The sequence below is a fragment of the Homalodisca vitripennis genome, chromosome 3 (genome assembly GCF_021130785.1).
Source record: "Homalodisca vitripennis isolate AUS2020 chromosome 3, UT_GWSS_2.1, whole genome shotgun sequence".
In the NCBI taxonomy this organism is placed as follows: domain Eukaryota; kingdom Metazoa; phylum Arthropoda; class Insecta; order Hemiptera; family Cicadellidae; genus Homalodisca; species Homalodisca vitripennis.
The window spans coordinates 20,547,577-20,564,755 of record NC_060209.1 but is presented as its reverse complement, the minus strand read 5'-3'; the positions used below and the strand labels follow the sequence as shown (position 1 = coordinate 20,564,755).

The 17,179-nt window shown below is 30.2% G+C and overlaps 1 protein-coding gene across 1 annotated transcript in view; it reads right to left on the bottom strand.

Annotated features, from left to right (window-relative positions):
• LOC124356669 (TBC1 domain family member 1) overlaps positions 1-17,179 on the bottom strand; it is a 99,190-nt gene that overhangs the window by 30,409 nt on the left and 51,602 nt on the right. The window contains 4 exon segments of the mRNA XM_046807801.1: positions 1,586-1,646; positions 3,939-4,066; positions 6,347-6,499; positions 7,220-7,354. Coding sequence (XP_046663757.1) covers positions 1,586-1,646; positions 3,939-4,066; positions 6,347-6,499; positions 7,220-7,354 — 477 coding nt within the window.

Below are 17,179 nucleotides of genomic sequence, written 5' to 3'. Positions count from 1 at the left end.
CAATTTGTGCGATTTTATATTAAACTAACATTTTATATTATACACTGTTTTCCTGTGTTCTTGACTGAATTACTCCAGTTTCTGATTTGACTTTAGCAGTAATATACATAGCTATAATACTAGAATTAGAAATAATATTGCATTAGAGCATTGTAGGCTTAGCAAAACACAACACAGTCATGTGTTAACTTCTCAAAAACATTTACAACAAATTACAAAAATGTAATCCAGAAGTATCAAACAAAACTTTTTTAAACTAAACTGTACGACTGGTTGCTAAAAAATCCATTTTATGATCTTTTAGAATTTTTCAGTATTAAAAATATTAATTTCTAGAATGTTTGGTCTTGTAATTGATATTTATTGTTTTTAATCTTCTTTTTTGTAAAACAATACTTTTTACATTGGAGTGTGTTTTAATATTTTTATATTACAAAATATTGTATTAGAACATTGTTTTGACTCTACAGTATCTTTTTGATGAAAAGTAGGGTAATTTGAACTTATAGACTACTTTTAAATGTAAACGTTTTAAATTAATTAACTAATCTAATATTTTAATTGTACTTATTTATTGTTATCTAGTTATTTCTTTTCAAATTTTATGAAACTTGTTATTATTTAATTTTTAGTATGGTGTATGCTAAAAATATACAACATGTTAAATTTTCTTTTGGGCTATATAATATTTAATTTCTTATAGAGAATTTTTACACAGCTTTTAAAATAGGTCTATTCAAAATTCCAATATATGTTTGTAACCCAAATTAGGCTTAATACTAGTTTTTGGAAAACATTGAACTGTGAATATGACTTTCGTAGAATTTTTGATGTTGTCACTGCATGTAATTGCCTTATGACAATAAAGACATTTGATTGGATTAAAACAGATTAAACAGCAAGTGTTCAAAATGTTTGCCTTGAATTGTCTGACAATGTTAATTGGCAATTGTACTTATTGGCAGGGAATTCTTTAAGATTCTACTAGCATTTAATTTCTTGGATCATTCAAATCTTGGGACTGATCTTGGTATACTTCCTTTTTAGATATCTCCTAATAAAGAAATATAATAGTAAAGTCAGGGAGCGGACTAGTCATTTAATAACTCTTTGTCTTCTGATCTTTGTCATTAAAGGGAAGTTTAGTCCAGTTATTGCAAAACATTATTTCCACAATGAGGTGCTCCATACTACTAAAAGAAAACGTTTTGGAAACGAAAACCAAAAATACCTATTGGAATAGCTGGAATTATTTCATGTCACAACTGTTATAAACTTCTGTGTACAATCTACCATTGATTAAAGTATCTCACCATAGTATCACTATTTTCACTAGTTTCACTATTTGAACATTGTACAATTCCAGCCCACACATTCACTTTTGCGGATGCTTTGTATTATTCTCAACTTTCCAATGTGGGTTAACTTTACTGAATTTCTAGTAAATATCTACAGTATAAAGAATAACTACAGTTTGTATATTTCGTAAGGCTCCTAAAACAATGTCTTGGTAAAATATTGAACTCATTACGTAATATTTTGTCAGGAATTTTTCAATGAAAACCAGAATCAGTTCTGTACTTACTCCAGTTCTCTGGCTTCCAGAGTTACTGCTGGTTGATCCTGTCCTGGCCCGCATTTCATCTCTGAAAGTTAATGTTGTCTTAGTTAACTTGTTCAATACTACTACAGCTTACAGTAGCAAACTATTGTAATACTTGCAACATTAACTACTACTGCTTACCAAATAAATCACTTTGTTCTCTAAGCTAAAAAAGTGATACAAATGAATGGGGCCAAAACTATAAATTAATTAAAACTAACTATATTTTAATACTATCTGAACTTGTATGACATTTAATAAATTAACAAAAATAAAAAACCTTTCACTTTTATTATTTTTAATGTACATATACTATTGTACACTTTGGATTCAATAGGTTCATCATCATGTACAGAAGACAAATTAATTACAATAATTCTCACTTTTCATAGAATGTAATTAATGGCAATTCATAATTTAAATTCTGTATATAATCAAATTTTTTTGTAATACTAAGATATTACAAAAATCTTAAGTAAAAATATGAATGCCTCCTTGTAAAAAAGTTGATTTGTGTTTTTCAAAAGCAACAACAATTTGATACTTTATGTTGCATTTATAGGTATAGTGGTAAAATATATAAATTAAATTTATATTAAAATTAAAATTGTAAAATGTTTCATCTTTTAATATGTCAGTAACTGAATATTTATATTATTCTCAATCTTGTACTTGTTTCAATAAAAAAAAAAAAACAAATTATGCTAGTATAATATTTAGTTATATCATTGAAGAAGTATTTATTGAGGCCTCTCCAGTACCGTTAACAGCAATTAAATTGGCAAGAATTAAAGATCTTGGTTAAAGCTTTCTAAAACACAATCCATTAAAGATAAAGTGCATTAAATCTTTTGCCACTGTCTTTACAATAAAATCTTCATCGAATATACTAAATATCATATTTGCAATAAAATTCTTAATTAAAAAGGATTGTTAATTTTTTATTGCAAGACTTTGAAAACACACATTTTTATTATTTTTTTAGTTACTTTTTAACTAACTTTGAAATATTGTATCTAAAATATTATAATGTTTAAAAAAACAGTTTTAATGCATATATCTAAAATAATAAACTCAAGAATAAAATTAAAAATATTATGAGTAATGTTTTTATGACTTTGCTGGACATTTATTTAAACTTCTTGTTTTCTGGGGAATTCATATTCTTTTATTCACTGCACACAAAATTATTTTGCAATTAATCAAAAATACTGTACAATTGGAAAATAACTCAAGCAACCTTCATCTTCATCTCGCACAAACTGTGAATTGGCAAACGGTTTTTGAGCACGGGAAATAATTATGTCTTTCACACTTTCATCACTATTACTGATATCAGAATTACACTCATAATCACTGTCTAATAACAAAGCAACAATAGAATCCCACAGTTTTTTACACCCATTAACTTACAATCAAATTAAACAACACACCTAACCTCGCATTTAGCAGCTGAGAGAAAACAATGATGACACGTCAAAAAAAAAAAAGAAAAGAAAAACAGGTGGTAAATTCAGTTTTGCCTGTAACAAAACAAAATGAAATGTATTATCTTCTTAGTAATGGAACCAGTATGATATCTGTTAAATATTTTCAGAACTAGAACTACCCATAACAATAGTGGCTAAACATTATGTAACCAGCACGTAGCTCAGCATTCAGCCCGAGACGCTAAGTATGTAACCAGCACGTATGTTTTCTCCAATGGGTTAAGGAAGCAGGATTAAGTTAATAACGTTTATCATTTATGTAAGCATATTGAAAATAAACATCAATTTACCTGTCAGACTCATTTTTGTCTACGAAACGTAAACTGTTTTACTTGTTTATGTTTAATAATTTTCCCATATTCATAGACCATGAATCAACAACAAATTTAAGTAAAACTTCAAGAGAATAAAAGTTATTTAAATATATTTGACCAAATAAATAGGCAATGTACTTAAAAGTAATTAAATTCACAAAATACCTCACAAATCACATGATGTAATTTTCCATATTTAAACTTTCATGAATGAAGATGAGAAGATTATTATTCGAAGCTCTAAAGGAGGGGCATTCATTTCGCTGAAGTGATACATTTGTGTATGAGGAACTATTATACAAAACATTACCTGACAGTAACAGTTACATGTTTTGTTTCATGGTAGATTGTAACTTAAAAATTTATATGTTTTATAAAAAATATTTCGAATTAAATGCGAGTAAAAAGTACTATGTACTTTATTGAGGTTTACAACTACTTAAACTGATAGTCAAATAGTTGTTTAATACATGAATTATACGTATATATTAAAGCTGATATTGTGTACTTTCATGGTAAATATGTACTTACTGAGGATCTGTAGATGGACTATCAGTCTTGTTTATATCGGGTGGGGAGGTATCTGAGGAAGAGGATATCACAGCCAAGTTTGAACACGAAGGGGATTCTGATATCTGTTGATCCTTTACTTCCAATTCCTACAAAAAGACACTGATGTGTTCATTCACATCAAATCCAAACAAAACATGTATGCATCTACATAAAATATAACATGGGATGTTCTAAATTTGATGATAGAGAATTTAGGGTGTATCATCAAGGTCAGAATAAGTAATTTTTTTTCTAATATTAACATGTAACCAGAAATGAACTTCCCGGGTGCTAGTTTCCCAGAATTAAGAAAAAAATTGTATTTCCCCATCAATAGCACAATATTCATTAAAAAAATCTGAAAGCAGGATGGGAAAGGTTCAGTCAAAGAGGGATGGGTACTCTTTCTAGTCAAACTATTTAGAAACAGTTCAACATCAAAACACTCATGTTTAAGTACATTTAAGTATCAATACAGTCAGCAAAATACACAGAGGTGTAGCCAATAAAAAACAGGTTTACACAAATTTTTCACCAAAATATAGATTTTCTCAGTAATAAGATAGAGAGATTCAACCATTATTTTGAACTCACTAAGGCATACTTCATAGCAATTATCGGGCGAGGCTGCCTCTTAGAATAACCTACCAAATGACATGTTGGTTAATTACAGTCTTATCACAGCTTACTGTAGAAAAAATCATCAGAAGTCATACAAAAGCTTAATTTGTCTCGAGAATTCATTTGAAAATCAAAACACAGATAACTAGAGTGAGTGAGCTTGTCTGTCAAATGGCTGTCATCTGGTTGGCACTGGCATAGGATATATGAGGTGTGTTCAAAAAGTAAGGGGAATTTTTAAGTTTCATGAGTTTGGAGAGTCCGATTGTCAAGATTTTTTTTATGTTGATACTCATGCTCCAGAAGTATAATAGAATTTTCAACTGTATTCATTGTTCACTTTTCCAGTGGCAGCTGCTAAGGTTAGACATGTGAGTTTTTATGAACTCAGCAATTTTTGTTTTTTTAAAAATGGATCAAAGAATTTGTATGAAGTTTTTGTGTGAAAAATGAAATAAAGCGTAACAAACTGTGGAAAGTGTTAACTGTGGTGAGTCTGCTACGAGTAAAACAAGGGTTTACAACTGGTATAAACGTTTCAAAGATACCTGTGAAGACATTGAAGATGATGAACATCCCAGCATATCAACAACTGATGAGAACATGAAAAAAGTTAAAGAAATGGTTATGAACAATTGCAGTATTATGACCAGAAAAGTCGTTGATGATGTTGGTATTCCAAATGGCTCATGCCATGACATTGTTTAAAATGTTTTGGGTAAGAAACGTGTGGCAGCAAAATTTGTTCCAAAACTATTGAATTTTGAACAAAAATAGCGGTGAATGGAAATTGTTCAGGAGTCACTAAATGAAATCAACGCAGAAATGAAATCAATCAATGCAGAATTACTGAACGTGTTGTAGCAGGTGATGAAACATAGGTTTACAGATATGACGTCCAAACTAACGCTCAATCATTCCAATGGAGGCATTATGGATCGTCAAGACTGAAAAAGGTTCGACAGGTGCAGTTGAGCGTGAAGGTTATGTATGCTCAACGTGTTCTTTGATTTTAATGGCATAGTGCATCATAAATTCTTTCCCCAAGGTCAAATGGTCAATAAGGAGTATTACTTGCAAGTTCAACGTTGTTTGGGTGGAGCAATCCAAAAAACAACCGAATTTGTGACAAAACTTGTGTAAACCTATTTCTCTATTAGATACACCCTCTCTGTATGTTTTGCTGACTATATCACTACTTAAATAAGAGCGTTTTGATGTTGAACTACTTCTAAAAAATATCTAGATGGACATGAGATATTGACTTTAATTTTACGTTTTGATTGTGGTACTAGTGTCAGGTCTTGTGGTTAAAGAGAGACACAGATCTTCTGCATATGCAGCTGACAGGATGAGTTACTGTCACCAGTCATATTGCTACCATTCAATAAATCACATTTGCCCTCTACTCATATAAGTTTGTAGTTATTAATTACGAGTCCTTTATAAAAAATCAATATGTTTTTGAGAGCATTATTCAAAGGTTAACTTTGTACCTACATCATTTAGACCTTTACAATTGGTACTTGAGACCTATGCTTCAATAATTTAAAGTTTTCCCATAATACCTCATAGAATGTATTGCTGAAGACGTAAAGTATCACTGGCGGTACAGAAAAGTACCATTTTATGTAATATTAGGGTTATAGTTTTGTATATATATGTATATTTGTATAATTAGTAAGCCATCCTGGAACTGTTTCAACACCTAGTATGTGTTGATGTTGGAAAATGAAACTTCTGAGAATTACGAATATCATGGTTACCTGACAACTTGAAGGTTCTTCATCTTTGTTGTTCAGAAGTGCATTTTTCCTTTCCTTCTCTAACTCGTAATTTCTGAACTTGTCTAAAGTGTCATCTATGAAAGTATCACAGACCTTCTTTTGGTTCACTTTTACCTTTCCTACATACAGAACCTGTAAAATCAAGAAATATTTCATTTAATTTAAACATATTTTCACGAAGAATAATTACAATTATGTTATAATATGTTAAAAGATAGATATATAATAAGCTATTGATTTATATTAATCAAAATGTTAAAATAAATCTTCGTACCAAAGTGTAAAGATTATATTAAAATACTAAACCTAAAAATTCTGTTTTTATACACAAAAGTAATATAAGGAACTTTACTTTTCCATAGAACAGAAGTCCACAAGGAGATTGTAAATAAAAATTAGAAATAATTACAGTGGAAGCATAACACTTTAAAGAAAACCTATCCAGATCTTAATAAAATAGGAATAGAAAAATGAAATTTGAATGACTAGAATAAAAGTGATTCACCACTTAACAACCTTACTGCCCTATAATGAGTGATCTTGTGTACTCTAAATAGTTCCAATCTGATTTTGTACCGTAAGATGTCTGCTGCAACCAATAAGTTACATTTTTTAATGTCAGGAAATAAGCCATAATTTATAAAAAAATGTCCTAAATTAAATATGAAATGATAATATTTATTTAAAATCACCTCTTGTTTTGGCAATTTAGGCTTGAACGTGATGTAACTTGACCTCTACCAACTTTCAACAACTTCTTGTACGCTTCCCTTACATAAAACAATATTTGTTTCAGACTTTTGCAAACATACACCTTTCAGAGTAAGCAAGGATAGTGCCTGTTTATTTTACCTCAAAAAAGTGTGAGGAACTGGGTGAGATATCGGCACAGAGAGAAGTGAGGGTGGCGGCACTGCTGCATGTTCTAACTATCGGGTTGGTAGTTCTGTTCGCCTGGTCCCTCATCGCAGCCATTAAGTCTACTGCCTGCAAAATACAACGTTCTGTTACCATTGTGTAAATGCAGGAACAATCTCTGGCTCATTTATTACTAAAATACTTTACTTTTCTTCTCCCAATGAGACACACAAGAATGTTTTTACTTTAACGAAATTATCAGATGAAAAAACTTTAAAATCTTCTAAATAGCTGAGTAAACTCAAATGTAAAGGTACTAATCAAACCAAACTCATAGGTTTAATTTTATCAGCCTTTGCTCTAAGAATTGCTATCTTTCTTGAAGCTGTGCTTGTGAAGTGGAGACTCGCTTTAAAAATTGATTTATGAACTCTACATTCTCAATCAACTTATTATCTGACATTGATGAAAAAAGATTTTAGCTACTAAACCTCAGCATCATAAAGTTTTCTTTTCTCTCACATACACAATCACAGTATAATTCCTGCAGATTTCCTGAGTTAACCAAAAACGTCAAAAGTTTATTCCCTTGATAAACAGAGAAGTTTAACAAGAGATTGCCAATTTAAGTCACAAGGTGTTTGATAAATCAATACTTATAATTTAAATACATTATATGTAAAATATTTTATAGTGAATATATACATATGTACAGGGTATTGACTTATCAAACACTGAAACATACACATTGGGTATTGACTTATCGAACACCCTGTGCATAAGAAAACTTTTATTTCACTAAGTTATTAAAAAATTTTCTGACAAATTTTCAAGTTTTTTACTATGGTTTAATGTCTATGGTTACAACATGCCAGAGCTGATTAAAAAATCTAAGCATTTGACTGTTTTGGCCACAATTTAACTCATCAAATTTAAATTAGTTTTGAGAGTATACCATGTCAAATGATTAGAAAACAGGCAGTTAAGATAAAACAAAGTTTTGAAGGAACAAAGAAATTGGAAAACCAATTAGCTATACAAATAAATTATTCATTAAATTGTACTAGTGTATTGGATATAATCAAAGACTGTAAAAAAAATGTCTTTAAGTCAGAAATATGTAACGTTCCACTGGAGTTTCTTGTAAAAACAGAAATTGCATAACGATACTAGCAGACTGCCTGATAAGGCATTTTACTTAAGTAACTGAATACCAGCTAGCCAATTATGTATGCAAATTTAATGTCGACTTGGCACATTATTGCCTAATGATCTTGTTTTTAATACTTTGTGAAATACTCAAATATCCAATGTGGATTCTACTTTCTATTGGACAAATTTTTCAGATTGTACTAGTTAAATGTGTTTAATTATTAGATAATTTTCATCATTTTTCAAGATTATATTGTCACTCACAATCAATGTGATTTGGAAATTTTAATCAAGCTACCTTGGAGTTTTACATAATATTTTAAAACTACAAATTTAATTAATTTAGTATATAATAATTACTTTCTATTATGTGGAACTAAATATGTTTTATAACTTTACCAATCAAAAATTTAAATTGTAGTTTGCGTTTAAATTTATTCAATGATAACATAACAGTTCCTCTCAGAGATTTTATAATGCCAGACAGTTAAGCTGATAAGATCTATATATTCCCTGAAACAATTATATTAATTGAATGGGTCACAGAAACAAATTTGTGTCATATTTACAAAAATATACATAAACAAATAAGGACTTGTGATGGAAACACTACACTACACACACACACACTGGTGCTAAAGATTCTCATACGAATACAATGGGTTTATCACAAACTAAATATTAACAGTAGAATGAAATACACAAAATTCCAAATTTCTCATGTAGTCCCAAGTCTCTAGCCTTGAGTTTGGTGATTCAACCTCCTACCCCTACATGCTAAGTGACCATATTTATGATGATGTTCAGATGGGGTTTCATAAGACCAAAGACATCTATCCACCTTATAGAGTGATTTTCACTTTGAAAGTGATCAAACTCTTGGTATTTGATATGGAATAACTCTGTGGGATGCTTTTTTGTCAGCAACCCCCAACATATTCTACAGTTATCTGTCATGAGATATGCTTCTAATTACAAGAATCCTGAACAAATTACTTTACATCTTTAAAGAATATTTTAATTTATACCCCTACTGTATTAACAATACTTATGTATTTAACACGGTTTTATAATCGCAGATATTAAAAAAGTTATTTGTCAAGATTTTGTAAATAAAATGTTTTGTAACGTAATATAGCTTTATCATAAATTACATTTAAGTCCCTCCTGCCTTTATACAACTTAACTACATTAAGCCCAATTGGTATACATGGATCTAGTATACACTCCTGAAAAATTTTTATATTAAGAAATTACTGATTGATAATCGACTCCTTAAAAACAAGTAAAACATTGTAAGTCAGTTCATCTACTTGAAATTAATATGAAAACTTTTATTACTTGATTTTTTGATTCACAGAATTGAATTAAATTCTATAATATGTGTAATAAATTGCTACTTTTTCTCTCAAACAATTTATAGAAAATTACTGGATTTTAAATACTGGACAGAATGTTTTGTAAGTCTTACATAAATTATTAAGATTGTATTTTACATAACGTTATGAGAAATGCGAAACATGAGGAAAAATGTTGTATCGGTACTGTTTCTCTTTTTTTTTGTTCTCTTTGGACAAGAAGTTGAGACACCTCTCATTGCATTTGGTTCTACAAGGGCCTTTGGGCTTGCTTTCGGAGTGACAGGATATTCAGGGTGGATAAGGTTTGAAGTAGGAGCTGCCTCTTGTTGAAGCCCATGAGCAAGGATTACAGGTCCTCTATCTCAGTTATGTCACCTTGGAAGAAGAGAAGACCAGCTCTGTACTAGTCTCTCCAGTAGAAGAGGGCAGGGGTAGCACACCCTTATGTTCAAGCTACCAACTGCCTTTAACATTTAGGACGCCCCCACCAACTCCAACAGTCATGCTCCACAGTAGACTAGATCTACTGATCTACTTTTGCACCTCAATATTTACTGGCTTAGATTAGTATAAAAAACAAATAAAATATCAGTTTTTGTATCGTAGACGGATGCAGTTGGAAACAAAGATATCACCTACTCAGGTCATTTAAATGAAAATAAAGAGTGCACTATGGATTCTAGATATTATCTTGAGACAAGCAAATGAGGAAGCAAGTTAGAAATCTCTGAATTGTATACAAACTTTGTATAACAATATTAAAAGTGGCCAAGGGACAAATATTTTAGTTTTTATTTTATTTTCTACGATTGAAGGAATAAATAGGTGACCCAATTATCTTAAAGAAAAAACTTCAAGCTTGGTGCTCCAACGACTGTTCTACACCATAAGTGAATTTCTGGACTGGCCAAATTTTACTATGTAAAGCAAGTTTTGGACTGAAATTACCATGACAAATGTACTGTATTAGGTGACACCATTTTCAATCTTGAAGATTGTAAAATACAGATATTCTCTCTTTCTTTCTCTCTCTCTCTCAATAGTGCTTAAACACAGCATTAATTAGATACTAGACATTGTTTGAGCCATTATTCACACTAGCACAGAGTTTAGAAAGATCTAGAGATTGATACACCATTCGGATCTCCACGAGTTTCCATCTTTTATACAAATTAAAATTTTAATCTGTTTTAAAAAAGTAATTATATACAGATGACATTTACACCACTTTCAACCATTTAATGAGCTATAAAATGGTAAAAAAAATCAAATAACAATAACTAGTCGTAAGTACTAAAGCGTAAGTAATTTAAGTTATTTTTCATATTTTAAAAATCCACAAAATCAGAAGGAAAATCTATTTACCTGTGTTTAATATGTGTTTGTGCGCATGCCTCAATATTCATGCGTGCTTGTGTATATACACACAAGACGTGTATGTAGTGCTTGTGTTCAAATTATGTGTGTAACATCAGTCTTATAAGAAAATAAATCATAACTTATCATGTCTTTAAAGAATCTTAAAAATACCACGTATACATTTCTGGATGTATTTATAAATTATACTTCTAAAATCTTGAAACAAAACTGTTAGTGTTTAGAGCTAATTTTATAGTCAGAATCATGAAATACATTAAACCTCGATTTAATTAGTGATTTCTCAAATAAAATTTAGAATTTAGCTTGTTACAAATTTTAAATATTCAAAAGGTTTTATTAGAATTTTAATAAAAGCAAAAAATATATTGACAATAACTAGAGACTAAACTGTTTTAAAATAATTTATAATTTTAAACCTAAATTACCATAGGTGCAATTTAGTGAACATTATATTTCAAAAACGAAAAATCAAGAAAAAAAATTACTGGTTTAGTTTAAATGTTTTATAAATATCTTAAAAAACATTACTATATGAGCATATTAAAAAATATAATATGCCATATTTGTTTTTTTTTTCATATTATAAATCCTACCCATACTAAATATGCAAAAATATAATACTCATTTAAGTGCAGTAAAAATAAATAAAGCAATATTTTTTACAAAATATTTGATCACACCACTTACAGCAAATACGAGAAATAATCCACAGAGTTCATCCAAAAGCACTCAAAATGCCAAAACCACAAACTTTTACTAAGTAAATTTAATATAAAAAAATCATTATTAAGAGGTTATTTTATTTACTTATGTTAAACAATATTACTTCACTTCAGCTTAGAAACACACCACAACACAAACAACTGTAAAATTAGTCAATTAAAAATCATTAACGTGAATAACAAAATAAAAAACAATAATAGTTAAACATAACAAACAAAGGATCCTAGAAAAGACAAAATAGCAAACTAGATAGCACACCCAAAATATACTCACAACTTGTCAAAAAACTGAAATTTCCACTGTAAAGAGGAAGTTTTATCTGTAAAAAACCATAAATATATGTTCCTTAATCCTGGTAAATGTTAAGTAATAATTAAGTATTTGAACAAAAACATATAATTAAAGGATAATATTTTTGTCAAAAATGTATGTGTTAAATTAAAGAAAAAATACAAAATTGTCACTAAACACCTTTCCACAGCGCAATCTGGTGGCCAGGCCTATTACCACTGACACCTTAGGTAAAAAAACACATACAGGGACTGTTTAACTGTTATTTCCTTTTGAAATTTAATATTTTATTGTTTTTTTACTCCTTCATGTTTTTAGTACAACTACTACATGTCTAAATGCTCAATGTAAATCATTATTTAGTTTACCATGCTATAACGCCAGGAAAGGGTTTACTTTCATTTTGACAGGTGCTAACACAGAGTGACATTGAAGGTATTACAACTATTTTGTACAATTACTGTCTAGCTACAATGATACTGCAGCTGGCTCTATACTCAGTGATACCAAACAGATGTTTCTGCCTCTGCGCGAAAAGGTGTCTGCTGCAGTCCACATGTTAAGTCAGTGTTTTAATCAGAAAATGTTGTTTTGTTGCCATCTTAACAATTCAAAGCACACAATACTATCATTTTAATTTCCTAATGAATGCAAATAACAATTAAACATTTTAGACGATTTTCACCTCTACACATTAAAAGATCTTGTTTTATATTATATATATATATATATATATATATATATATATATATATATATATATATATATATATACATTACAGCATATCATTAGATTCAAAAGTTGTTTAAGTCTTGAAGTTACAACACAACTGCTTGTTGATTAATACATAATTGATTATTTATATTATTTCCTTATGAAGCTTTCTTGGTTGGTAATAGCTGGAATCTTGTCAGAAAGATTAGGTTATTGAAGTAATATAGAATACAATGTTCTTGTAGATTTTTTAAGACTAATAAATAAGAACCAATTTACTTTGAAAAACAATTTTGTATGTTTTACAAAATGTATAGGCTGCAAATTGAATAATTGAATTCAATTTCTAATAATTACAATTTATGTAGTGCTAATTAGATTAAAATACATATTCATTAACAAACATATTTACTTAAATGAATGTGTTCCAAAAAACTTTAATAATACTGATCATTTAAAAACTGATAATTTAACATTTCAATTAACTTTACTTGAAATTTGTAAACCAAACAATTTTACAAGTAACAGTCTATTCCAACTAATATTATGTGTTACGTGGTAACTGATATCTGGGCAGAGATTTACCACTAAAAATAAATTAATAATAAGTTATTTGACTGAGCAATCACTGCTGCCTGAAAGCAAAATAACTCCAATCCTTCTTCATCCTAGAAACCCCCTAAGCTGAAACAGCAAGGACTGAACTTCTTAGCAAGGATGCAATTACCCACAAATCATTACGGATGCCATTTTATACGAATCATTAAGGCAAAACGAAAATGGGAAAGTTCTTTTCCTATCTATTCTGAATTAAAAATATTACCGATCCAACATCTATATATATTTAAAGTTCTCAGATTGTTCTATATCAGAAGCGGAAATCAAGGCACTAATACTCTTTTTTATAAAACTCGAAGTTTACATAAAATTTTTTTTAGAATCCCAAAAGTTAACAAAATTATTTTTAGACAGGCTTATGGGTACAATGGCCCTAAGTATTTCAACCAATTACCAAATAATATAAAAATGTGTACCAATTTAAAAGGTTTCTGCAATCAAATGCAATCTTGGCTATTACAAAACGCCGAAATTGACTTTTTAAATTCAGTCTTAAGTTAGATAAAAATTGTATACCTCATAATGTCATAAGCTATCATTGTTTTTTTCTTAATTTGTTCTGTTTGTTCTTATGTTTGTCACACACAGTGAAGGAAATATTAACTTGTATGAAACTGAACATATATAAAAAGTAAGTAGTCGAGTAAAAAGTATATTTACTGGCAAGTAAATTCCATGTATATCTACAAATTTATTTACGTTTATTAGCCTTAGCCTATCTCAATCTAAATGGTAAATCTTGCATTTAATGTAAAATTGTAAACAATGAATTGGTTAATTTAGCACAGTTGTTTGCAACAGATGTTGCGGATTTTTTATTTTGATTTGTAATAAATTGTATTTATAGTAATGCAGGCGTGCTCGAGCTTTATAATGTTTTGTAAAAAATACTGAACTCATGTTGGCCATATACTAGTAACAGGCCAACATTATTTCCATTTATTACATGTACTTTATATTTACCTTATTTATATGGAAATAAATCATTTATTCATTATAAATGCCCCAAACAAATATGTAATAGACAAGATAGATAGTGTGTAAAATGGGTCATGAAACATTATTTTTACCCCCTTAGAGCTCATCTAAGCTCAGGCAAAAGGATATGTGGCCACAAGCAACACAAGCAAGAAGGTAGACCTTACGGAAATAGATCGAAGAACTATCGATAAGGTAACAGTAAGGACTGGGAGAAGTGCGTTCACCATACTGAGCGGTTACAGGATGAAGACTACAACAGGCAGTTCGCTAATGATGTGATTGTCAAACCGTTTATAGTAAACCTCGCCCAAGACTCAAATAACAACCTTTCAGAGCGAAAAGAGGAAGAATAAAAGTTTGAAAAACAGGCTATAGTGATCAAATTTGTTAACGTATTGAAGCGAAGTAGGTAAAAAAACAATATGTTTTATATTACATTAAAACATTGTACTTTTTACCACTCTCGAATTAACGGTAATTTTAAGTTTAAGGTTAAATAAAGTTTGATTAAAGTTTATGTATTTACAACATGGCAGCATTTTATCAATGAAAAACATTACTGAGTTGGCAGTGATATTGTACTTGCCTGTGAGCAGCCGTCACAAACATCCTCTTTATAACTCTGATCTTACACCAGAAAAAAATATTTTCAGACAAACTAATAAACATAGGTTAAAATAAAAATCAATAAAAACTCATCACTTTAATCAGTTTTCTGACCAAAATATAAGAAAAAATACTAACCAGTTCACACAAAATACTTTACTTGTACTTTATAGTACATGAACAAGTCAATTTTAAACCTCTATTAATAACGTAAAGAGATCTCAATTATTTGTTTTAATACTAGTGTTATCACATGAAACTAATCTTCTACACTCATGCGAAGATTAAACAGCATATCTCAAGCTTAAGTGCATTAAACAACAGTTTATTTACGGAGTGTGCACTAGAGCTTTCTGACCCTAACGACATTCTTTCATTATTCTGAGTGATGAGAAAGATTCATGCCATTTTGAAAGCAATCGAACGATCGCTTGATTGTTGAATTCAATCGATTATCCACATTGCACCACAATCCAGGCTTGCATTGATGTCTCATACTAAAGTAGCTATTATAATATATGTGGCGAATATTTATATAAGACTATATTGATCATGTTTTTCACAGAAAAAGTTTCTGATTTTTTAAACCTTATTTTGTAAACTAATGTTTGAGTTATGAAAAATGGCAGTACTAGTCTACTGACTCAAAATGTTTATTACTTCTCATCGAGATGTAATTGAATAAAATTCTTCCACTACACACACACACACATGTGCACTCACATTCATGCACACATACCACTCGAACAACTATCCTTTGTGCGTGAATGTATTTTTACGCAAACCGTTATGCCAGTCTAAGTACATGTGTACATAAACAAAGAATAATGAATAAAGCAATGAGTATTATAACAAAGACAAGGTCAGTATTAGACACGCACTACTATCACAATGTCTTCATATCTTTTACACTAAGAAATTTGTTATAGGTAAACCGCTTACAAAAAGACACTGGGCGATTTTAGTTCACGCAGGGTAGGGTAAATACCCCTCTGCCGCTGTGATGCCACCCTCTCCCAGTATCCCCACCACTGCTCTGCACTCACCCGCTTGCTCTATCCCCTGACCTGGCCACTGCCACTTAGCGGCTAACCTCACACCAAAACGCAGCTCCCTGGATACGTCTATGGCTATATTAGTCTATTCAATTAACATTTTACGCTTGGAATGTGACCCTTGTAAAGGCCTACACACACAAATACAATATAGTTATACAACAGGTAAGTAGCTGCAGTGTAAACAAAACGGCACAAGCGAGACACAATCCACACAGCTGATAAAACAGAGATAAGCAGATGCTTGTTCCACTCTCCACTACTGGAGGGGGGCCTTCCTGCGTGTGGCTACTCAGATATTGCCTTATGCACAGGTTTCTTTGCGAGCGATTTATCTATAGTCTCCTATTTCAGCACTTTTCATAGACAATATTAGGTACTGCAGATACTACACAATATCTAATGTTATGAGCCAACCCTGAACAAGTTAACTTTTCGCTTATGTCTTCTTTATTATTATTTTAAGATGCAAAAAGGCAAGACACATCAAAAGTTCTAAAAAACTTTTCCTCAGCATTGAGGATTACTTCCCTTATAATCAGACCATGGTTTTAAGGGCTTTGTTCTTGAGAGCTGTCTTTAAGGCATTTTCATACTATTTCACTGTTTCATGCTATGTTCTAGTTATGATATTTGAATGAATAAGGTACAAGTTTAGCAATAAAGTTAAAAATCAAACTCACGATCATGTACTTCACAAAGATCATAAAGTGCTAAGAAATAAATACCAAAATATGTATCACATGAAGCTACATTTTTTTTAATTGGTGAACAATTTTCACAGTATTCTACAAGTAATAATAGAACAGTGTGGAGACAGTTTCTACCAGGCGACTCTTTAAATTAATTTAAGAAAAAATCTATAATTTATTCAATTGTAGTTATACCATCAAGAACTGAGCATTGGATATAAACGTATAGTTACTTTGCACACACAATATCAATATGAATATTTCATTACGCCTATCTGAGCACAAACAAATGAACTTCACTGGGCCTTCTGAATGCCGATGAAGTTGAAATAGAACTTGGCAATATGCCTCAACCTTCATAAAAACATTTAAGTTCTCTTT